This window comes from Jatropha curcas, chromosome 5 (genome assembly GCF_041381405.1).
Source record: "Jatropha curcas cultivar XTBG-Jc1 chromosome 5, XTBG_Jcur_1.0, whole genome shotgun sequence".
In the NCBI taxonomy this organism is placed as follows: Eukaryota; Viridiplantae; Streptophyta; class Magnoliopsida; order Malpighiales; family Euphorbiaceae; genus Jatropha; species Jatropha curcas.
The window spans coordinates 24,784,110-24,807,599 of NC_143155.1; the positions used below are offsets into that span (position 1 = coordinate 24,784,110).

At 33.1% G+C, this 23,490-nt stretch overlaps 5 protein-coding genes across 8 annotated transcripts; 3 read left to right on the forward strand and 2 right to left on the reverse strand.

The window, feature by feature from the left end:
* The first annotated feature begins 683 nt into the window (after nt 1–683).
* Nucleotides 684–1,384, forward strand: PSBW (photosystem II reaction center W). The gene is made up of 2 exons (XM_012236713.4): nt 684–883; nt 959–1,384. Exons 1-2 carry the CDS (start codon nt 787–789, stop codon nt 1,255–1,257), a joined length of 396 nt encoding a protein of 131 aa, XP_012092103.1. The 5' UTR covers nt 684–786; the 3' UTR covers nt 1,258–1,384.
* A 1,572-nt stretch (nt 1,385–2,956) lies between these two features.
* On the forward strand, nt 2,957–7,653 carry LOC105649893 (RNA polymerase Rpb7 N-terminal domain-containing protein). Of its 2 annotated transcripts, none has more exons than XM_037639868.2 (8): nt 2,957–3,347; nt 4,766–5,003; nt 5,136–5,231; nt 5,826–5,913; nt 6,225–6,309; nt 6,481–6,553; nt 6,635–6,718; nt 7,391–7,653. In XM_037639868.2, exons 2-8 carry the CDS (start codon nt 4,893–4,895, stop codon nt 7,433–7,435), a joined length of 582 nt encoding a protein of 193 aa, XP_037495796.1. In that variant the 5' UTR covers nt 2,957–3,347; nt 4,766–4,892; the 3' UTR covers nt 7,436–7,653. The 2 variants fall into 2 exon arrangements, with proteins under 2 accessions (XP_037495796.1, XP_037495795.1); XM_037639867.2 differs by having other exon boundaries at nt 2,957–3,343.
* An 815-nt stretch (nt 7,654–8,468) lies between these two features.
* Nucleotides 8,469–13,639, forward strand: GR (glutathione reductase). 2 transcript variants are annotated; one of them, XM_012236715.3, is made up of 11 exons: nt 8,469–8,877; nt 9,052–9,277; nt 9,377–9,655; nt 9,748–9,924; nt 10,223–10,276; nt 10,373–10,521; nt 11,958–12,021; nt 12,097–12,267; nt 12,362–12,496; nt 12,784–12,862; nt 13,230–13,639. In XM_012236715.3, the coding sequence occupies exons 1-10, from the start codon at nt 8,507–8,509 to the stop codon at nt 12,823–12,825; spliced, it is 1,668 nt and encodes a 555-aa protein (XP_012092105.1). In that variant the 5' UTR covers nt 8,469–8,506; the 3' UTR covers nt 12,826–12,862; nt 13,230–13,639. The 2 variants fall into 2 exon arrangements, with proteins under 2 accessions (XP_012092105.1, XP_012092106.1); XM_012236716.3 differs by having other exon boundaries at nt 13,234–13,639.
* A 1,199-nt stretch (nt 13,640–14,838) lies between these two features.
* LOC105649896 (phospholipase A1-Igamma2, chloroplastic) lies at nt 14,839–16,996 on the reverse strand. The gene is made up of 2 exons (XM_012236717.3): nt 15,618–16,996; nt 14,839–15,204 (listed from the first exon to the last, which is right to left on the reverse strand). The coding sequence occupies exons 1-2, from the start codon at nt 16,907–16,909 to the stop codon at nt 14,958–14,960; spliced, it is 1,539 nt and encodes a 512-aa protein (XP_012092107.1). The 5' UTR covers nt 16,910–16,996; the 3' UTR covers nt 14,839–14,957.
* Nucleotides 16,997–20,046: 3,050 nt separating this feature from the next.
* LOC105649897 (phospholipase A1-Igamma1, chloroplastic) lies at nt 20,047–23,490 on the reverse strand. Of its 2 annotated transcripts, none has more exons than XM_012236718.4 (2): nt 22,000–23,482; nt 20,047–20,587 (listed from the first exon to the last, which is right to left on the reverse strand). In XM_012236718.4, exons 1-2 carry the CDS (start codon nt 23,253–23,255, stop codon nt 20,341–20,343), a joined length of 1,503 nt encoding a protein of 500 aa, XP_012092108.1. In that variant the 5' UTR covers nt 23,256–23,482; the 3' UTR covers nt 20,047–20,340. The 2 variants fall into 2 exon arrangements, with proteins under 2 accessions (XP_012092108.1, XP_037495789.1); XM_037639861.2 differs by lacking the exon at nt 20,047–20,587 and adding an exon at nt 21,367–21,549 and having other exon boundaries at nt 22,000–23,490.

A 23,490-nucleotide genomic window follows, 5' to 3' on the forward strand; every position in this document is an offset into this window, starting at 1 on the left:
TCCCCCAAGCCTGTATATATGTTCCATGTTTCCCGTTAAGGTTTAGTATCTTTCTTTTTTTTTTAAAAAAAAAAAAAAAAGAAGAAAAGGATAGGAATCTCAGGTCTTGTATAGCTTCAGTTTACTTCCCCCATTGGTTTTCATTTTTCTCAATTAAAAATTAGGAATGAACCACGAGTGGTAAAATAAAAAATTTACTTACCAGCTAAATGAGTGTGTTAGCGCCTAATGATGAGGTTTGGCACCAGTTCAGTGCCAGAGTTTTTGTATTTTTGGGTGGGACAATGCCAGTGTTAATTTGCTTTGGATACAGGGATTAGGTGGAGGGGTGGAGCGTTATAGGCACCGCGCTCTCAAAAATATATATTTTTTTAAATCCTTATAAAACAATCTATATTTTTTATCTTTAAAAATATAAAAAAATAATATTCTGTACCTTCAAAATTTAAAAAAATTTCATTTCGCTTCCCAAACAATTTATCTAGAAAGATAAAGTTTATTGTGTGTCTAGTCTTAGTATAATTTATAAACAAAATACATTTTCCTCCTATTTTTCACCCTTCCAAATGGATGATGTGACACGTGGAGCGACTTGGTTGGAGACGCGTAGATATTGGATATCAAACGAGGTGAGCGGAGTGGCTGTGACTGCCTATCCATTTATGCGGTGTGTTGGACATATTCTGTGCTGAGACTATTTAACTTGTAAATTCTCTCCTCTCTGCTCTGTTGGTCAGTTTGGAATCTCTCTCTCTCAAAATCCATTTTCTTCCAAATAGAAGAAAAATGGCCTCCATCTCTGCTAGCGCCCCAACGTCATCAATCACCGGTACAACTCTTGCTCACAAGAGATTACCAGTGGTTTCATCCTCTCCTGTTCTTGGTAAGGTTCACCTCTTCTGATTTTTACCTTGATTTTAATTTATTTTTTAATTTAATTTTAAGATTTGGTTTCCAGGCTTGCCAGCTATGGCAATGAAAGGAAAAGTGAGGTTTTCAATGGAGGAAAAGCCACGTGGGTGTAACAAAGGTATGAGCGCATCGCTAGTTGCAGCTGCATGTGCCGTAACAACGTCGAGCCCAGCTCTGGCTTTGGTGGATGAGAGACTTAGCACTGAAGGAACAGGACTTCCATTTGGTTTGAGCAACAACCTTCTTGGTTGGATCCTTTTCGGCGTGTTTGGTCTTATTTGGGCTTTATACTTTGTTTATACTTCCAGCCTGGATGAGGATGAAGAATCAGGATTGTCTCTTTAAGGCGTAGCCTTACATTTAAATCCTTAAAATCTTTCTTTTTTTCTTTTTTGTTTTTTGGTGTTTATCAGCATCTCGTTTTAAAAGGAATGTAAAAAAAAGTATGTAGAATTTGGGTTTCTTTTTTAAATCTTTTGTATCTAAATTATATTTTCATGTGCAATGTTTTTCAGGATCAAATCAATCTGCAAATATTTTGTTACATTTAATGTGACCAGTTTAGAGAAATAAGAGCTTGTATCAATTAATTAATAAATCAACAGTAATTTCTTATTTCTTTTATCAGTAAGATTCTACTCGTGTATGCATACCTAAAAGCAAAGGAATTATTTCTCCTCATTTTGTACGAGATACGTACCTAGACTTAAAATATACAGTCACCTTACTAAAATTTAAAATAATATTAGTGATAACCAATTAAATTTTATTTCAAAAATTATTCTTAATAGATAATTAAGTCTTTTAAACTTTTAATTAAGATTTTATATTTAAAATATGTATTTGAAACAAAATCAAACTCAAAAGTAAATTTAAATAGATAAATTATATTAATTAATTTAAGCAGCTTAGCTGGCTGAAAATGGCTGTAGTAAGTGGAAGAAATTAATTAAATAACATCAGTCGACTTCTAAACAGCAATGATTTTATATTATACCGCGAAGACACAGTGCATGGTATTGAGTGAGCTTAATGTTAACTTTTCTCGGCCCATTCTCTTGCTCAATGGTCTGCTTAATTTGGGTTGTTATGCGGGTATTAAACGAGCCAGAGCCAGTAAGCCATATATGAAGATGTGCATGTGCTAAGTTGTGGGATTTATATAATCTTTCTATTTTTTTTTCCTTGAAAAAGAAAAAAAAAAGTTTTAGATATATATATTATGTTATCTTTTTTTATTAATTATCATATTATGTTTTAGAATTTCAAATTTTTAATTATCTTTTTTAATAAATATATATGAGGCTAAGAGAGATTAAAAAGAGAAAAAAACTATATTTGTTTCTTTATGTTTGTATAATTTAATTGGATATATATTTTTTTAAAAAATAAAATTTTAAATAAAATTTTCATAATATTTTATTTAGTAGAGAGATGAAAAAGAAAAAGTATATTCTTTTTTTTTTATATATATAGTTGTAGAGAATATCGAAAGTTTATTTGAAGAGGATATAATGTTTTTTTATGTAATCTTTTTTTTATTAGTTAATTAATTAGATGAAACACCCTTAATTTTTATTTTTCGAAACTTTTGAATTATTATTAAATCAAAAATCTGAATTTTCGACTGTCTGGACCGTAAATACTATTTAATTCTAATTCAAGCCTAAGTTTACAGATTTGGACTCAAGCCCAAAACATATTATTAAATATTTGTCAAGTGGAGAGCCTTAAGAAATTTTTAAGAGTAAATATGGAGCACTAATTATTAAATTATTAAACATGTATATGTATACGTGTGTGATTACTATATAAATTAATTATTCTAAAAATCTATTATTATTATTATTATTATTATTATTATTATTATTATTATTTAGTAAATTGAGGAAATGTTTTGGAACCTAACTAAAAGAATCAAAATAAATTAAATCGGATTAGAAAACCAAGTAAATCGAGCCGAATCATTGAATTGAACCAAACCCATTCGAATCGAACCGGAATAGTCTATAAACCCAAAATTTCTCTTCTTCTTCTTCTTCGTCCTTCTTCTCCAGCGTCGACCTCACCCTCGCCCTCTCCTCCTCGCGTTTTTCGATCACCGGAGACCAGTGCCACGCCTTGCCTTCGCCTCCTAGTCGCAGCGGATTCCGGCCTCCCTTCTCTCCTTTCTTTCGTTTTTAGCGTACGCAGAAGGCGCAGGATAGCCGCGACATCCTTCGATCGGAAAGTCGCGTCGAGCCTCCTGCTCCTCGATTTTCCGACGAATCCTGCCTCTCTCTCTCGACGACGAAGCTTGGGTCTCCCTTTTCGCTCCCTCTTTTTTTGTTCCGGCTGACGCAGCAAGCTGGCGGAGCTGCGATCGTGGCTCGCGATCTGTACAGTCGCGTTATCTGCTCTCACCTTCAAGTTTCCGACATTTTCCAGCTGAGTAAGTAATTTCCTGCTCCATTCTTCGTGTTTTATGAATTATTTCGACTAAATTGAAGGATTTAAGCCTGTATTATGTTTTTGTGAAGAGGTTAGATTTTTAAAAGTACTGATTATGCGCATTATCATGGGAAACTTTGATATTATCCTCTAATTGAAAACATGAACTGATTACATATAAGGAATAAAGGGTTTATCTAGTTATTGCAAATTTTAGTAAGGAAATCAAAGACTTCTCGATAGGGCAGCAACTAACCTGGCTATTTGTACGAGTTACATTATAATATGAAGAGAATGGTATTGTACAAATATCTATAATGAGATGGCAAAGGATGTAGTATGTCTATTTCTTGATGAATAATGGATATATAACATCTAGACTATGAATTTAATATAGAAATTTGATTCTCTCTTCAAATGGCCAAAAAGTGATTGTGATTGGGAGAGAAGTAATTGAAATTCACTCATTCGTCTTCATTCTTACTATGTATTATCTTATATTGATAGTAATTTCTTAGATTTAAAAATATTTAGAATTCTAAACCTGCACCTTAACAGTTATTGAAGGGATTGTTATGCTGTTGTAAGGCTTGATGAAGGTTTATGTTTATTTTGAAATGGCAGTAAGCTTATGATAAGTCAATAGGAATTATGAAAACTTCTTAATCATGCAAAGAGTAGTTGATTTAGTATGAGTTTCAAAGAATTTACTTGGGATTTGACAATTTTGTTTTTACATAAAGTAAATTAACCATTTAGTATTTATTTTAATCTAAACAAAACTTATGATTTAATATTATATAGATACAAAAATGAGTACATAGTAAAAGACTAGTCATTTTAAAAAGATGAATTCTGACATTTTCTTTTCTTGTTCATTTAACATAAAATTAAATAATTATATTTATAAAGTAATCTTATTTTTTGAGCACACCTTAGAGCAATTAGTATACATCATGTCAAAACTATTTTAAAATTATAACTTAGATATACTCAAAAAAATCGTAATAAGACATGCTTATAAATAATAAAATCCATAAATATTTTTTGTAAATAAACATTAGAAATAGGAGTACAAAGTGTCAATCATCATAAAATTTATAGAATTAAAAATAAAAATTTTGCCTTACTTTTGTTGTTTTGCTATATATTTTATATTTATATTTGGATATAGAATTATAGATATACATGAATATCGAATTATAGTACTAGTTAGTAGTTAGTACGTAGTAGAGGAGGCCCATTTAACTGTATACGGTACAGGAGGCCCAATTAAACGTATACGGCACCACACTTCATTATTTTGGCCCACTATATATAACAACTACGTGTCTTCAATCTCCGCTCTTCAGTGTTAACTCATCTTTCTCATTTTAACCAGCGAAGGTTCAACATTTTCAATTTCTTAAATTTATTTATACAGGCTAGGATTGCACAGGGGATTAGGCGCTTTTGATAATAACGTCGCCTGAAAGACGCCACGACAAAGACAACTGGACAATTGGCGGCGAGCAATAATTTATATTTTTTATAATTACTGATAATTAATAATGTTTTACCTTAGTCTAGTAGAGCACACATTGCGTTTGCCTCCTTATCTCCTTAGCCTTCCTCTCGATGATGCTATTAAGAAGGAGCTTGAGAATATATTTTTAGACAAGGTATGCAATATTTGCCTTTTCTTTTTAATTTTATTTTATGTTTAGTGATTACTTGCTTGTGATTAGTTTGAGAAATTGGTACTATTGTGCTTGATGTTGTCTAAGACAATGGAAGTTGTGTTTGTAATGAAGGTTATTTCTAACTTGGGACTATGCATTTCGATATATGACCTCAGAAACATTGAAGGTGGCTTTATCTTCCCAGGAGATGGTGCATCAACATATACGGTAATCAACTATATATATATATATATATATAAACAATAGCTTTCTGTTCTTGTATTTTTTGAAGACTATGATGAATTAATTTCCAACTTTACTTTGAATTTGTTTTCTTTGTTTGAGGTTAAGTGTGTCTTGTAAGACTATGGATCACTTCTATACAATATTGATTTCTCTTATACAGATAGTGGGGATTGGGGGTTACAAGTGTAAATAATGGATATTGGTTTAGAAGTTGTTGACGGTGAATCTTAGAATCTCTATCAGGTTACTGCTTAAAATTTCTCATATTGTCTGAAGGGATTATGACACATTCTGAAATACTTTTGAGTAATGAATTACATCGGTGCTAAATCCAAGCTTTAAACTTTTCCTTTTAAAATTTCTTTAGCAAGCTTGCTCATTTTCTTTTGCGGTTTAATTCAGGGGTTGTAGGCTCTTGAATTTTATCATATATCTGTTTTCTTTGGTGCATTGTTTATTTTTGTGCTATTGTGTTTTCTTTTTTATTGCTATATATGGCACTTGGATCGATTTATTTAAAAACGTAATGCCTGAGTGATTCACAGTGCTTATTATGTTGTTTTGTTATTCTGGCAGGTGAAATTTAGAATGGTTGTGTTTCGTCCATTTGTGGGAGAAACAATTGTTGCGAAACTTAAAGAGTCTAAGGAAGATGGATTGCGCTGTATGTATTTCTGTCTATTTTCTGATGTACAACTATTATTATTATCTTTTAATGTGGCCTCATCATTGCAGCATACTTAAATAGTAAAGGCGATTTAGGTTTGTCTGATTATGATGGGTTGGCATTTGGTTTGTGACTAATTGAGTACTAGAGGGATTAGGGTGCTCCCTTTTCTCCAAAGGGAAAAATAGGCTTAGCAACCATTATACTAGTTAAGCCAATATCTTGCATTCTTTGAATTCTGTTTTGTGTAATTGCATCCAGCTACAATACATTGTTCATGCATGCTGATATTGGGACTATAATTACAGTGTCGCTTGGATTTTTTGATGATATTCACATACCAGCCCATCGTTTGCCAAAGCCATGTCATTTTGTGCCTAATTCAGAGAAGAGGTGAGGACATCTGCTTGGTTCAGTCTCCTATATGTGATCAACCAATAAAATGGCCTACATACCTCTGCATCCTTCACTATTCCTACTGCATTACCGTTGTTAATTTACTTAAGTAATCAAGTATCTCTATGTGTGTGCTTTTCTATTTAAAGATTGGCATAAAAATTGCAGGGATGAGGTTACATGGATATGGGACTATCCAGGAAATGAAGATGCTGTGTTCAGTATTGATGGCATAGACGAGGTTTATCTGTCATTTTTATGTATACTTATGCTCAAGCTTAGACCTTTCAACTGTATTCTCACTTCAGTTTTGAAATGCTAGATTAAGTTTAAAGTTGACAGCGTAAAGTATCCTCCAGTTCCTCTTGAGCAACAAGAAAAACCATTTGCCCCTATGATGATTACAGTGAGTTCATCATTCTGGCTTGATCATATGACTTGTTATTTTCTTTGACAATATTACCTTTTCCCTTTATTTCTCAATTTTCAGTCCCAGTAAAAGATTCATGTTAGCATGGAGCTGACACCTAACAACAAATACGAAAACATACCTTTAGGTTTTGGGGCGGGGGGTATACCATTATTATTTTGCCATCAAGAGGAAGTCTACTTATTTATTGCTTTAATTTATATTGGGAAAATTCAGGAGTTCAACTCTTAGTATTGTAAATGCGATGACAACAATTTAGTACTAGTATTTGCAAGATTTACCAAAAGTGCAGATATTTGTAGTTGGCAATTCACCTGTTCACAACAACAAAATAAAGCATTTACTGATTAATTTTAAGATGCATGAGTTTGTAGATAGCTAAATATATTTTACGCAATACTCATTCCAGAGATTAATTTACTCGCAACAAATTAAATAGCATGTTGCGGTGATTAAAATGAAAACCTACCCTTTCCTAAAGGTTAGTATTAGGTGGAGCTCTGCATAAACTCTTTGATTTGTGTTGTAGAGTCTAGCTGACTTCAAATTTTATTACCTCCCAGTTAATAATATTTTCTCTTTGGTTTCTTCACTATCTAGGAAAAATACTTTTCGAGGGCTTTAATGAGTTGATTATTTGTTTTGCAGGGAGCTATTGATGATGATGGTTTAGGCCCTGTTTCATGGTGGTGATGCCGGAAAAGTTTTGGGAATTGTAAACTTGACATGTTCGGTGGATGGAGCTTTTGATTCAATTACTATATCACCAGATATTTTTTTCATTGTACACTTTGAGATTCCCATTTTTATTTTGCCTTTGTGCTCGATTAAATACTTAGGGTCCGTTTATTTCTGTAAAATAACGATCAGAAAATTAAGTTATTTTTTAAGGAAATTAAGTTAATGGAAAATATTTTTCTGATTAAAAGAAAATTAAGTTATTTTTTTAGGAAAATAACTTTCCGTTTTCGAAAGATTAAAATATTTTTCAAATATTATAAATTTATATATTTTTTAATTTAATAATCATCGTGGTCACTATCACGAGTTATTATTTACCACCGCCCACCATTGCCCGTCACAATAGACTATCGGTAACTGTTTCATTATTTATATTTTTTTCATTCTTCTCATGTTGAATAATAAAATTTTTAAATTATAAAATTTTTATTATTATTAATATTTTTTGTAGTCCTATGAGATAAAAATTTTAATATTTTTATCTAATTTTTAATATTATAATAAGTCATAAAAAAAATTTAAAAATTATTTTTCTATAAATTATTTTGTAAAAATAAATGTACTATTAACGTGACAGTCTATGTTCTAAAGCTTCGTGCTTTGATTTCATGTCTTGTAAAATTTTGACCGTTTATATCTGAATTATAGAAATAAGAATTGATGATTAGACAATGAAGCGATAAATCAATAAATAATAGAATAAAATTTCAAGTTGGCTTTTGACGTTTTTTTTTAAATTTCTCCAACATTGTTTAACTGCTACGAAATAAAAACTTTTGATGGTAAAATTGTATAAATAGAGTCGACTGAAGCGTATGTATGCAAATTGTTAAGTGCAAGCCCACCTTACAGGCATGCAATGGTTTTTTATCTTCTTACCAAATATGATTTGGTCAAATCTGGACGGTGAATGATCAATGGTGGCCCACCTCATGAACGGTCCAGAAACCTTCTCCTCTTCCAAGACAAACTATATTTATTATTCCCTTCCACCACAACCACGCATGGTCTCCCCGCCCAAAAATGGCAGCTGCTTCTTTTACTACACCAAAGATCACCTCTCCGACTCTCCAATCTCTCTGCAAGAAGCTCCCCCTCGCAATCCCTTTCTCTTCCTCCTTTCTCTCTCTTCCCAAAACCCTAACCTCGTTCCCTCCTCGTCCCCTCAATCTTCATCACTCCCTTCCCAATCGACGTCATTTCACCGTTCGAGCAGACTCCGATAATGGCGCCGAACCTGCTCGCCACTACGATTTTGACCTCTTCACCATTGGCGCCGGCAGCGGAGGCGTCCGTGTCTCTCGCTTCGCCGCTAGTTTCGGTGCTTCTGTTGCTATCTGTGAACTTCCGTTCTCCACCATATCCTCTGATACCACAGGAGGTTTCGGCGGCACGTAAGTAAATAAGAAAAACCTAAATTGCCATGAATTTCTTCTTGCTTGCTAATACTTTCGTTTTATTCAATTGGAAGTGTTTTTGGTACATTAACTTTCTTCAAACCTTAAATTAGTCTTTACCATTTTCCATTTTAGTACGAGCTTGTACATATTCATCAGTTCCTGATGCAGGTGTGTCCTTCGTGGTTGCGTACCAAAGAAACTGCTCGTTTACGCTTCAAAATATTCTCATGATTTGGATGAGAGCGGTGGCTTTGGATGGAAGCATGAGACTGAACCAAAGCATGATTGGAGCACTTTAATGGCTAATAAAAATGCCGAGTTGCAGCGCCTTACTGGTATCTACAAGAATATGCTAAACAATGCTGGTGTCACATTAATTGAGGGCCGTGGAAAGGTGAGATGATTCATCAAGTCTGTATTATGTACAAATAAATATAAAATTTTGGAATGTGCTTTTGTACTTCTATCATTTATGCTGATTGAATATGTGCAGATTGTAGACCCACACACAGTTGATGTTGATGGAAAACTCTACTCAGCACGACACATAGTAATTTCAGTTGGAGGTCGCCCCTTCATTCCTGAAATTCCTGGAAGTGAATATGTGATTGATTCGGATGCTGCACTTGATTTGCCCTCAAAGCCTGAGAAAATTGCAATAGTTGGTGGAGGTTACATTGCCTTGGAGTTCGCTGGTATATTCAATGGTTTGAAAAGTGACGTCCATGTATTTATACGGCAGAAAAAAGTATTAAGGGGATTTGATGAAGAGGTGATGAAATGTGAATTATTACAATAATTTAGTTGATATATGTTGTCAGATTTTCCTTGCAATTAATTTTAAATGTGTCTATATACCTGTAGGTCAGAGATTTTGTTGCACAAGAAATGACTCTAAGAGGAATTGAGTTCCATGTGGAGGAGTCACCTCAGGCTATTATTAAATCAGCAGATGGTTCCCTGTCACTGAAGACCAACAAAGGAACAGTTGAGGGTTTCTCACATATCATGTTTGCAACAGGACGCAGGCCTAATACAAAGGTTTAATTTTTTTTTTTTTTTATTTCTTTTTGTTTGCTGATTTTCCTTTGGTCAGACTTGGATTTCTTGGGATATCAATTAAAGATGGTACACTGGAGGAATTGGTTGTTTCTTCAATTGTGCCCTTCCATAATGAAAATTGAAGAAAATGAAGCCAGGACCATTATTTACTTGTTTTGCATCATGTTTCTTACTTTTTGGTGTAAATCCATGCCAGTTTGACTTGGCAAATATGAAACTACGAAGTCCTCCTTACTTTTTTCTTGAATGGAATGACTGAGCTGATTTTGCGTTGCAGAACTTGGGATTGGAGAAAGTGGGGGTAAAAATGACCAAGAATGGAGCAATAGAGGTAGTATCCGTGATTTTGGGTTTCCTTTTGCTTGATTTCCATTTTCTTTTCCCGCTTCTCTAATTGCATTTCTTAAATAGTTTATTCATTGCCCAGGTTGATGAATACTCATGCACATCAGTTCCTTCCATTTGGGCAGTTGGAGATGTTACAGATAGAGTGAATTTGACTCCAGTTGCTTTGATGGAAGGAGGAGCATTGGCAAAAACTCTGTTTCTGAATGAGCCAACAAAACCAAATTATAGGTACTCATTGAATTTGTGACAAAACAGTTGTTAACGCTCAATATGATCCAATTTGAGAAGTTCTCGTACTGAGTTTTCTACCACAAAGCAACATGACTCAGTAAGGCAGAAAAAAATGCTTGCAGTTTCACATATAAATCACTCCTAAACTTTAGGATATTGCTATCTCCCAATTGGTAGGGGGCATGGAGATTCGGACACTATATGGATTTGTCTTTTATTAAGTGTATTGTCATTGTTAATTTTTCTACTTATTCTGGAAGAGACAACTGATAAAACTGCATAATTTATGTAAAAGATTTGCATGACAATTTCGCTTTCTGATATCCTTAAATATCTAATGTAATGGAAGAAAACAAATGAAAACTGTCTTTGGAGATATATTTCTATCTTTTTTCTTAACGACATTTTTTAAGAGACAGAAGCTTGAAGTGATTATTGTGATTGTTGCCCCCTGATTGACCCTGAGATATCTAGTTTAAAGTCCAGAAAACAAAATGAATGACAGCTGAAATAAAATATTTATTTTTCTCTCCTTTTTCTTTTCCTCTTCTTGATATATTTCAAGAGAGAGAGAGTCTTATATAATTTATTATTGAGAACTTGACAGAGTTGTGACGTCTTCCCTTTGTATGCACACAGTTGCAAGTATTTGAAGTAACCTTTTGGATGGACTGATGATTCAACCTCCAATTGTCAACACAAGGATTATTTTCTTTTCCTTGTGAAATTTATATGTGGACATTGTACCTTGTTAGTTACAGCATGAAAGTTTTCTTCAGTAGTTAATAGATTACTGAAAGATGTCAGACAGCTTAGTGCCTACCAACATTAAAACTGATGCACTAAGTTGTTTATGATCAAATGTTGAGACCTTTAGTACTAATAATTTGGAAATTTTGTTCAGATTTTTTTTTCCCTTTCTGACTGAAATTTTTTGCAGGGTTTAAGATAAAATAATTAGTTTTATTTACTACAAATCCCTTGGGATTTAGTAACTAAAGTCCCATCTTTTTTAAAAATATGCCTTGTATTCCTTTGTTGAGAAATCTTTTGATGGATGTGTAAAATTTAAACGAAATGACACAAATGTTCTGTAAAACATATGCAAAATTTGAGCTGAACCATCTACAATATATCTTTGCCTCCAAACCTTTTGTTTTGCGTCTTCCAGTGTTATGATCTGCTATCTTTCCTCGCTTAACTCTGATTCCATCACTTAAGTGGAAAGTTGCCGTTGTCTAATATGCCTTACTGTCATCTAGAAGTACTTTGTTGTCTTCCTTCTCCCTGCCACTCTTCTCTTTTGAAGCAGCAAGGATTCAAGTGTCTGTTTTGCTAAAGTTTTGCAGGTTTAATAATATCCCGAATAATAAAGACTTATGGAGATAATAATGGCTATTTGACTTTTTCTTCCTCTCTTTTCTTTTGAATAGAGCAATTCCATCTGCTGTGTTTTCCCAGCCACCAATTGGACAAGTTGGTATTACTGAAGAACAGGTGATATGTTTTTTTTTTGGTTGCATGCAGCTGAGATTGGCTTCTTGTGCTTCAACTTAATCAGGATTATTGCAGGCTATTAAAGCATATGGTGATGTTGATATCTACACAGCAAACTTTAGGCCTTTGAAAGCCACTCTCTCAGGGCTTCCAGATCGGGTTTTCATGAAATTAATAGTCTGTGCAAAGACAGACAAAGTTCTGGGGTTGCACATGTGTGGAGAAGATGCAGCAGAAATTGTGCAGGTCTGTGCGTTGCGCTCCAGTTGTTGTTTCCAGTTATATATTTTATAAATTCTGATTCTGAATTGATATGGTTTTATAATGTTCGAATCTGCAGGGATTTGCTGTTGCTGTCAAAGCTGGCTTGACTAAAGCAGACTTTGATGCTACCGTAGGTGTTCACCCAACAGCTGCTGAGGAGTTTGTCACAATGAGGAATCCTACACGACGGCATCGAGGTCCTCCTTCTGAGGTTTGTCAAAAATTCACAAGGGTTTTATGTTAGTATTGTGCTTGTCTGTGGTTGTTAGTTTGACTTCATCAGAGATTTCTATCATCTGTACTTGTCTGCATGCAATTTTTCTAGCTTAAAATGGTGTTAAATTGTCAATTGCTTTAGCATCACGTATTGTAGATCTTAAATTCATGCTTTGATTTATTGTAAGGTTTTGATTATGGCCCATGCTTTCGAATTCTGATTCTATGATTCAAAATCTCCTCATGCTATCATTCTTTGTTCTTTTATTCTATTTGTTCCAGGGAATGGCAGGTCAGGAGGTTAAAGCTGCTGCAGGGGTTTAGTGCAAGTCATGCTGTACCATAGAGCAACTCCTTTATGGTGTGAACAGTTTCCTATGACTTGCGTTCAAAATTATGGTTTCTAGATTCTTTTTTTGTTTTTTCATTTATTCCTGAAGACAATAGAAGAAGTGCTCATTTGGCAATGCAAATAGACATCACTAGGCAACCATGATCTGCTGCATTCAGTTATTTTCTCAAGAATTTTAGTCGACAAAAACTACTTATTTTAAGATGCTGCCACTTTTAACAGACTGATGGAGGACTGCTTTATAGGTGGAGGGGGGAAGAAATTTTTAGAACAGAATTAACCAGTAGGATATATACTCAAATGCCGTTACACTTTATATGACTTCCACTCTAATTAGTAGATATTCTTTGTGTTGCTAATTCTCACAACTGCTCAGGTAGAGACTGAGAAATTGCTGGTGAAATATCTGTGTCGAATCTGAAGTCAATAGTGATTTGTGATCGATGGCTGATGAGGATGCATTGATGGCGAAGTTGTCCTGTTGGGATTTTGGAGTAACAAGAGGAAAAGTTAATGTTACTTTTGGAAGGAATGTGTATCATATTGCTGGAATTGGCTAATAGGTTTCGGCTTCTGGACGAGAATCAGCATGAACTGTGATCTGAGACTCGAATCCAGTTCCAAAATATTTTTTGGAGCTCATTTTCTTTCTTTCAGTTTTGCATACCACATCACAAGACAGTTCATCTGTTATGCTTATAGATGTATAATTTTCACTTCCTGTCAATACTTTTTACTATTTCTCGCCTGCTTTTTTATTTATTAATATTTTCATTTTTCCTTTTATTTTTCTGAGAATGGACTGCTAGTGCTTGGAGAATAATATAATTTGGTTTATTCGGTTAATTCAACTTTGGGCTTGCATCAGTTCTTTGCACTTCGGCTTGTATTTTTCTAATTTAATACAAAAGTATATTTTTTTTATAATTGGAAAAGTACCTCTTTTTTTTTTTTTTTTTTTGAAAAAAAAAAAAGAGCCTGTCCTTGGAATTTTGGAATGTAACTATTAAATTAACATTGAGTAATGGGATCATCCTTTTTTTTGTTTTTGAAAATACGAGATCATATTACATAATAACTTGGTTTACTGCGTAATAAATTATTATTAATTTAAATAACCAAGTGGGATATATACTCTTCTTGGTAAGTACTTTTGGCAATTGACGTGTCACGAGTGAATTTTTAAAAAAAGATATAATATAACGTAATGCATAGGAGCAGAAACTATCTTTAGAGAAAGAAAGTGATATATATATATATCATGTAGCTCAAGAAATTGTAATAATTATATAATAACCCGCGGAAAACGTAATTTTGAATAAATTAATTAGTAAGAGAGAAAAAAAATCTAATTTTTAATTTCATTATAACATAAAATTGTTAAAAAAAATAGAAATTAATCATAACAACTTAAAAAAATATAAAATATTTATGCTTATCAGTGTAAAGACAAGAGATAGGAAAAATGTAGTTTCACTCTCCAGTAAAAACAAAACAAAAATGTGAAAATCAATAATAAAAACATATCCATACAAATGCCACGGACAACAATTGGCTGTGGTTTGATTGCGATTTCTCTTTTGTGGTTTCTGATTTCGAAAGCATCGTTTTCAAGACAACTATTTTTCTTATGGGTAGATTAGATTTTTTTTGCAGAAATGCCTACCAAAACACATTCCTCATGCATACGTAATCATCAAGTGATCAACTTCCATTATTTTTGTTTTTTCCATTCAACATGCACAAACCTTATATAAATATCTACGATATTATTATTTCTTTGTTATTACATTTAATTTATTAAAAAAAATTATCTATAAAAATTTTATTTGAATATCACTTTTTTTATATATAAACAAAAAATAAATTTTTAAAAAAATATTATTTTTTAATCAGCAAATAATATTTTATTTTATCATTAGAGTCAGAGAAATAAATGTTTATTAAAATATAATTTTCTGTTAAAAAAAAGTATAGAGAGCAAAAACACGAAGCAAATTGGTATCTTATTAATATTTATGGCCGTTACAATTTCTTTCTATACTATAATTCTTAACTTCTGACATGTATCATCTTGAAAAACCAGTAACTCAAAAAATAGGGTTTACTCGGAAGAATTAAGAAGCAGGCCTACTTTTTGAAGATGGTGATGAACGTCAGAAGAGTGATCATCAGGTTTAGGGCGCTCAGGTTCAACCCAACGCCCATTCTGAAACACCATACCCTTGTTCTCATCTTGCTTCCATGACGGTGGAACCAACAGTTCATCTTTCAAAAAGTCCGATGACTTGTTCACCAGTGCTATGTCCCTTTCTATTGCCAATTCAAATTTTGTCCCTTTTCCATGATACCTGCATTTATCCCATTTCAACAAATTAATTTTTAAACTTTAAGTCAACCTATAAATTAATAATCCATGATGGTGGGACTGTGAATTTTGTAGTGGTACGGATAGATAAGATGCGAAATCTATAGAATTTAACAAAATTTATGTAATCGAAAGATATTCTTAAAAATAAAAATAATAAGTGATTAAGTATAATATTATTTTAATTCCTGAGATTTGATGTTAATTATTATTTGCTGTATTTTTAATTAAAATAATCAGTTCCTCACTGTAAAAATGAAAATTTAAAAATATTATCTTATAAAGTTGAATCCGCTTTGATGAAATAAATTATTCGAATCGAATTTTAAAAAAAAATTAAAAATTGATTAACCAAGAAGTGGATAACAAAAAAAAAAAAAAGGGAGAACAGATTACCCATCGAGCAAGTGCAACTGGGCCTCCAAATTATGAGCATTAGGCAGACTAGCATGTTCCTTTAAATATGGTGAATTCGTATGATCCAAAGCCAACTCCACCCCAACGTGTGTATAACACCACGGCAACCCCTCCACCACTTTCAACGCCGCATCCGGCAGTTTTTCATTCAACAAAAGCCCCGGCGACTTTGGAACTACATCGTGCACATTAAACACTCTCAACACTTTCACTCCCAATTTCTCCATCCTCTCCCGAAATCTCACGTTCCCCACCCGAGGACCCGCAAACGTAAAAGCACACACCTTCACTCGTTTGCTGTCTTCCATCTTTTGCAATGCCGTCTCGGCTATATCAAATGCACTCAACACCGCCAAAGCACCGCCTAGACTGTGACCAGTTATAGTTATGCTTAATTCTTCGCCAGGGTATTTTTCTGTTAATTTTTTTATTTCCGCTAGTATTTGTTCCCTAGCCGAAAACTTACAGTATCGGCAGCTCGGGTCTTTATCGGTGTAGAGGTCCAAGAAACCGGATTCGGCTTTCACATTCGGTTCCGGACTTTGGATTTTATAATCAGAAATTGGTTTTTGAAAGCTCATTAAATCTTCGAGCCATTCTAAACCTGTTACTGTTCCTCTCCAACAAATAACAATGTCACGGCGGCCTAAACGAGCTGTGGTTTCGTCGTTAGAGACGGCCACGTACCCGATCCAATTGGCGTTGCTGCTCCATTTGGTTGGGAAAACCGATTTTCTAAAGAATTTCGGGAATTTCAGTGTAGAAGTAGCGAAAAGGTATCGGGACACGTAATATCCAAGATGATCTAACCCTAGTTTTTGGAAAAATTCAAGATGCATGTACCTGCAAGTTCCACAGTATTGAGAATACTGATCGAAAAAGAAACCATCATAGGTAGCTTGCGTCATTTCGCCGTAACGGATAAGTTCTGATCGTAAAATTGGATCCATTGGATCCAGCAAACCAGACCAGTTGTTTTTGCCATGGATTTCTTGCCATTTATCAGCGATGTTTCGTATTGTGATTTTTGGATACTGGTTTTCGCTATTATTTGGCACTGGTGATTTTCCTTCTTCGAGTTTCGTTATAGTGGAAGATAGTGAGTCCGTTGATTTGGAGGAAACTTTGAGTGAGGAGGGCGTTTTGTGAGAAGATTTAGAGTAGGTTTGACGTGGAAATTGCAGAGAGAAGCATTTTTGAGATGGAGAGTTAACAATGTCAGGCTTGAAAGGAAGAAGAGCACTGGTGGAGAGAGAAACGTTAATGGCCATTGTTGAGGATATGTAGAGATATGGACAAGACAGAGGAGAAGATTAGAAGGAAGGTTGATTTTTCAGTGTCAGGGGATGGGTTTGGTGGTCGTGTCATATCATATTTATAGAGGAGATTAATGCATGTGAAAAGTCATGTGCGCGTGGTTCATGCATTTACCGTACTATTATTTAATTTGTCGCAACTTGTTACAAAGTCGGGCTATCTATTATGTAAGGAACTTGCCTATTGTTTTGCATAGTATTATTTTTTTAAAAAAATTTATTCATTAAGACTCTCTTTTTTCTTTGTTTTTTTTTTTTTTCAAGTGAATTTTCCATAATACTCCTATTTATCTTATATTTTTTCATTGAATTACGTATCTTAAATATATGAAACTCTTGATATGAAGCCAATAAAAATCATTTTCCTTAAAATGGATTTAGTTTTAATCTCCCATATTTAAAAAAATATTTTTCATTAATTGATTTCTTTAAAGACCAATATCAAAAAATTTCGAAAAATATTCGACATAAATTATTTTACTAAAAAAGAGCTTTTTTTGGAAAAAAATTGTTAATTTACAAAAAATAAAATAAAATGAAAGGCAAGTTACTAACTCCAACAACATTTTTTATTTTTTTTAGTATAATCCAACAGAAGTTTAATTGATGTACAACATATCAAGGCATAACGTAATAATAAATGCATATATGACATGGTAATAGATCCATATTTGAATCTCATTTTCCAACACTCAACAAAAGAAAGTTATTGTGTAATTAATTTATTTAATAAAATCAAATATTTTCTTTATAAATAAATTTTTCTCTTGTTATATAACTATAAATAAATTTGTTATTATTTTATTAAAATAGATGTATTTTATTTAAATAATTTATATTATGCAGGATTTATTTGATCTGCACTGCAGTATCTGAAATTATGTACATGTGAATCCATAATAGTTGCTTAAGCCAATTTAATAAATTGGAATAATATGAAGCTCTGATTGCAATAATTATAGTATGTTACGAACCATCTCAGTATTTAGAATTGATCCCAAAGTAACACCATTCGTTTCCATACAGCCTACAGGAGACAAACCCAAGGGTATAAATGTGCCTTCAATAATTGTTATTCTTAAAATATTGTCCTTTAACTTTATTGAAAAGACTGAAAAGACTTTCTTTCATTTTTATACTATAATTAAATCACACTATTATCTTATTTAATGGACAGAGTATATTTTATATATATATATATATATATATGTGCGTGTGTGAAATTGATGTATTGACGTGGGAGTGGGAGAAAGTTTTCCTTTTGAATTTTGGGACCATAATGCAGTGTTCAACTGTTCAATTCTCCCTTTCCGTGTGGCACATGTAAAATGCATATGATAATTGTAAGAAGAAGACAATTCTTATTTGGAATTTGGGGAAAAATATCACATTTTAGTGTTGAATACTCAATTAAGATAAGAATGAACAGATACCTCACCCAAATGTGGAAACGAATGGAAGAGGATATAAGTCAGCTTTAATAAAATTTTTATTGAGAAATTTCATATTTAAAACATGAAAAAAAAAAAAAAAAAGGTAATTAAGGATCTGTGAGAAAGAGTATGTAAGTCGGATTAACTATTACATACTAGGAAAAGAAAATATAAAAGTTTTAAGATTTCAATAACTTATATACTGCGCGATCAAAATGGGGAAGTACTCCCTTTGGCTCAGCCTTGGGAGGTGCGTGGTGAGGCTCACGGGGCTAGACCCATCGCAGACCACAAACAAAAGCCTTTACATCATTCATGTTTTTCGTGAGGCTAACTCCGTTGTAGATCTTCTGGGTAAAGGAGCGATTAGGGGGCCACGTGGTCTGCAGATCATTCAGTCTCCCCCTGTGCAGATTCGGGAGTTGTTAGCAGCTGACTTGGCCGGTGCTATTTGTCAGCATGGGAGCTAGTTGTTTTATGGGTTTAAATCCCTCCACTTATTCAAAAATATAATAGTCACTTTTTATCAAATATTAAAATAATTAAATATATTTTAGACTATTCTCCTTCTGATTAGTACATAACAAATTGCTAATCATTTAAAAAAAATTCTTATTTTATATATATATATATAGTTGATAAAAAAAAGATAAGTCATTCCATTAAAATCTTATTAGAAATACTCATTTGTAATTTACATACTCATTTATAATTTACATTTGAATTCAATAAACGATATTTAAAAAGTAAGGAATTGCTCGATTTATAAAGCAACCACTTATTGATGGGGTAATTAAGAATCATGAAATGAGAATAATCTCGTATTAAAAAAAAGGGTGTGGAAATTTTCATTAAAAAAAATATAAATAAGTTTGAAAGAAAATAGTGAATGGGGAAAGGAGGAGTTAAAGAATTGAGCTTTTGTTCTCAGCATCACAAGTCAAGTGCCTAATCATCGCATTGTTTATCCAAAGTCTTAACTTGAAATTACTAATTATCTCATCTGCCTTTTCTTTTCTTTTTATTCTTAGCATTGATTAAGCCCTTGGATGCAAAAAAAAGAGAGAAAGCTCTCCAAGCTTTTAGGAATTTATTCTAATAAACCAAATGTGTTCCTAATTAATATTAATACAAATTTACAATGAAATAAATCGATTTTAGGTGTATCAATCCATTCAGTGAAGTTTGAATCAATAACTGAAATGTTAGTGTTGACCAATTAAATAACTAGTCTTCTATCATTTTATGCATATATATTTGGTATTTAATCATAAAAGATTATTAACACAAAATTATAATGGTGATTGAAACATAACGAATAAATGAGCTGGCCGATGCACATTTATGTGCCAATAAGATAAATACAAGTTGTTTGTACATATACCACTCAGGACCACCTCATATAAAATTTTAAAAATTAAAAACATGGAAGGAAAATTATGTACATAAAAATTAAACATGGAGAGCGTGGGAAAATTTTAAATATTAGGAATTATTTTTTATGGTTTTTAATATTATTTGGTAGTAAGTGATTAAGTGTTTACATCATAATGCATGAAATCACGTATTTAAACCTGAATGATTTTTTTTTTTTCCTATTTTGGATATTGTCAAAAATTATAATATTGTATGTTATTAGTTTTTATGCACCACAGTAAATAAATAAAATTTACTTTTTCAATTGCAACTAAGGTCCCTAGTAATTGATCCTATGTAGTGACAATTTTGCACTAGTGGTTTTTACAGCTAACATAACTCTTATGATCATCTTAGACAAACCTAGAACTTCTATCATAATCAATTATTGTTCGGTGCACAATATGGGAGGGCAGAGAGACTATTTTACACCCGGATACATTTGGATTACTACTCTGCTCCAATACCCAAGTCCATAATTTTCATGAAATGCAGGCCATTGCCTGGAGTGAAGGAGAAGGAAATATTAATATTTTGTTAGTGGTCAGAATTAGCGAGGCCTAATTTCTTGAGATGATGATGAATATCAGGAGGATGATCATCAAGTCTGGGACGTTCAGGTTGGATCCAACGGCCATCATTATTTCTCACCATGCCCTTATTCTCGTCTTGTCTCCAGAAGGGTGGAACCAAGTAATGATCTTTCAAGAAGTCAGAAGCCTTGTTCACCAGTGCTGGGTCCCTTCCACCTGCCAGTACAAATCTACGGCCTTTTCCATGATATCTGCATATACCATTCAATTAAGAAAAAAAAAATTCTTTTATTTTATAAATTAATTACACGTTTGCTAAAACTCATAGTTAATTTCGAGATATATATACATTTTTTAATAATTTGGAGATATGGACTATCGGTTATGGGTCTAGATATCATGCCTAGACCGATTATTGATTCATTATTCCTGGTCAAAATGGAAGACTTTTGATCTAGACGTAAAGATCCTTTTTTTTGTCCTTTTCAACTTTAACCTCATTTCACATGCACAATATTTGTATTGAATTATTGTAAAATATTAGTCTTTTTTTTTTCCCTAAATGTGAAATATTTATTTATAAATGAATTTCTCAACTTTTTTTTATACCATAGATGTCCTTAGCTCATGGGTTAAATCTATTTTTTTTTTTTTTAAATAGTTAACTCCAATGTTATATGCACCATATAACTCTTATTTTAAAAGCCTGAGTCATTTTCATTCAAATCAACTATCGGTTAATTTCTATACTCTTATTCAACTGAATTATTTTTAAATAGACATCTAATATGATAATATAATGTTTTTAAAATATCGTTCTCTTTATCTCAAAATATAAGTCGTTTTAAATATTTTATAAATTATGTTTTTTCAATATTATCATTATTTATATTAGATATAATAAATATTTTATAAATAACTATTTACTTTGAGATACATAATAATTTAATCAATTTACTTTTTATTCTGATAAATTAAGCGAATTATATATTTTTTTAATTCTTTTGTATTTTGGGAGGAGGCGAAGGAGTATAATTAAAATCTATTTGAATAATAATAATAAAAAAAAACTGAACTCCTACCATTTCATGACAACACTTGACTTCATCACAAGCAAGTACGCAATAGATACACGGACCACATAGGCCTAGGGAACATATCTCACCACAACAGTTGCTTTATATTAGTCTTCAAGGACAAATCATGCTTTTCTCTTTCAAAAAAAAAAAAAAAAAAAAAAAGGACAAATCATGCTTTTAATACAAAATAAAATAATGCCATGCTTTCTATGTATTAGAAGGGAATGGGCCCAATTCATTATTGTACCATTTCATTTTCATGACATGATATACGCTTGCTCTATAATAATGTAGTTGTATCTTCAAGTCTTCAATTCATATGATTTATCTAACTATTAATTAAAATTTAAAAGTGATAGTGAGGCTGAAGTCATATGATAACTCATTTCTAGACTTTTCAAATGGTTTAATCTTGAAACTGCACAAGGGCTAAAAGTTAAACTTTTTTTTTTTTTCATTAAATTAATAGTTTATCAAATAAACAAAGTTAAGCTTTAAAATTTTATATTGGTGATATGCTTGCTTCGTTACCTACTATCCTAATCTAAAATTAAGACTAAAAATAGAGGGAAAAATGAGCTTACCCATCAAGCAAATGCAAGTGAGCCTCCAAGTTATGGGCACAAACCGGGTCACTTGTTTCTTTCAAGAAGGGAGAGTGGGTGTGATCCAAAGCCAGCTCCACTCCTACATGCGAGTAACACCACGGCAATCCTCCGGCTAGCTTCATTAACATCGGCGGCACTTGCTCATTGAAAAAAAACCCTGGCGCTTTCGGCACTACGTCATGCACATTCACTACTCTCAACACTTTCACACCCAGTGACTCTATCCGCTCCTTAAATCTCGCATTCCCCACTCGAGGACCCGAAAATGAGAACACGCAAACGGGCAGGGCCCGACAATCTTGCATCACATGGAGCCCCGTTTCAACTAAATCATATGCACTTAGTATTGCCAAGGCACTACCTAGACTGTGACCAGTAATGGTGATGCTCACTTCTTCGTTGCTATGCATTTCCGTTAACCGTTTAACTTCCGTCAATACCTGTTCTCTAGCTGAGAATTTACAAAACCGGCAATTCTCGTCTTTATCGGTGTAGAGATCTAGAAACCCGGATTCAACCTTTACGGCGGGATCGGGGCAAGGGATTTTGTTTCCATTAATAGGTTTTAGAAAGTCCATTAGGTCTGCAATCCACTCCAGCCGCGTAACAGTACCTCTCCAAGCAATAACGATATCACGGCGGCCTAAACGCTTTGTTGTTTCGTCGTTGGATACGGCGACATATCCAATCCAATTAGCTTTTCTGCTCCACACTTTCGGCCAACGCGATTCCTTGAAAAAATTAGGGAGATCGATATTAGTGGTGGCGTAGAGATATCTACTGACTTCATAGCCATGGTGGCCCATTCCTAGCGAGTCGAAAAACCTACGGCGCATGAATCGGCAACTTCCACAGTACTTTGAATACGGATCATAATCGAAAGCGTCGTAGCAAGCTTGAGCAATCTCGCCATATCTGATTAGCTCTGTTCGTAAAATAGGGTCTATTGGATCGAGCAAGCCGACCCAATCATCTTGGCCGTGAATTTCTCTCCAAATATCGGCTAGTTTTCTCTCTGGTTCTGCTTGTTGGGTTTTATTAGTTTCTTTCTCGAGCTCTGTAATAATCGACGACAGTGACGAAGTCTCGCTTGTTTTGGATAAGACTTTAGGCGTTCTGGTGGCGAATTTTACAGACTTCGAGCGATTTACTGATGAAGAGAAACGATTTTCGGATCGGAAAATGTTATGATTTTTGCAAGGAAGAAGAGTGTTTGATGGAGAAATCGCCATTGATGAAAGTTTGATGAAGCAGTTCAAATGCGACCAATTTGAATAAAGAAGACGAAATTTATACACGTGTAGTGATTGTTTTTTCCTTTTTAATTTTTATAATGCATGCGATTCATGAGGCCGGATTGCTCATTAGTCATGGAGTTGGTTGTGAAGGGACTTTCAACTTTCCCCTGCTTATTTTATTTTTCCTGTAATTAAATATCTAATGATTTGAAGCTGATTTATATTAGCT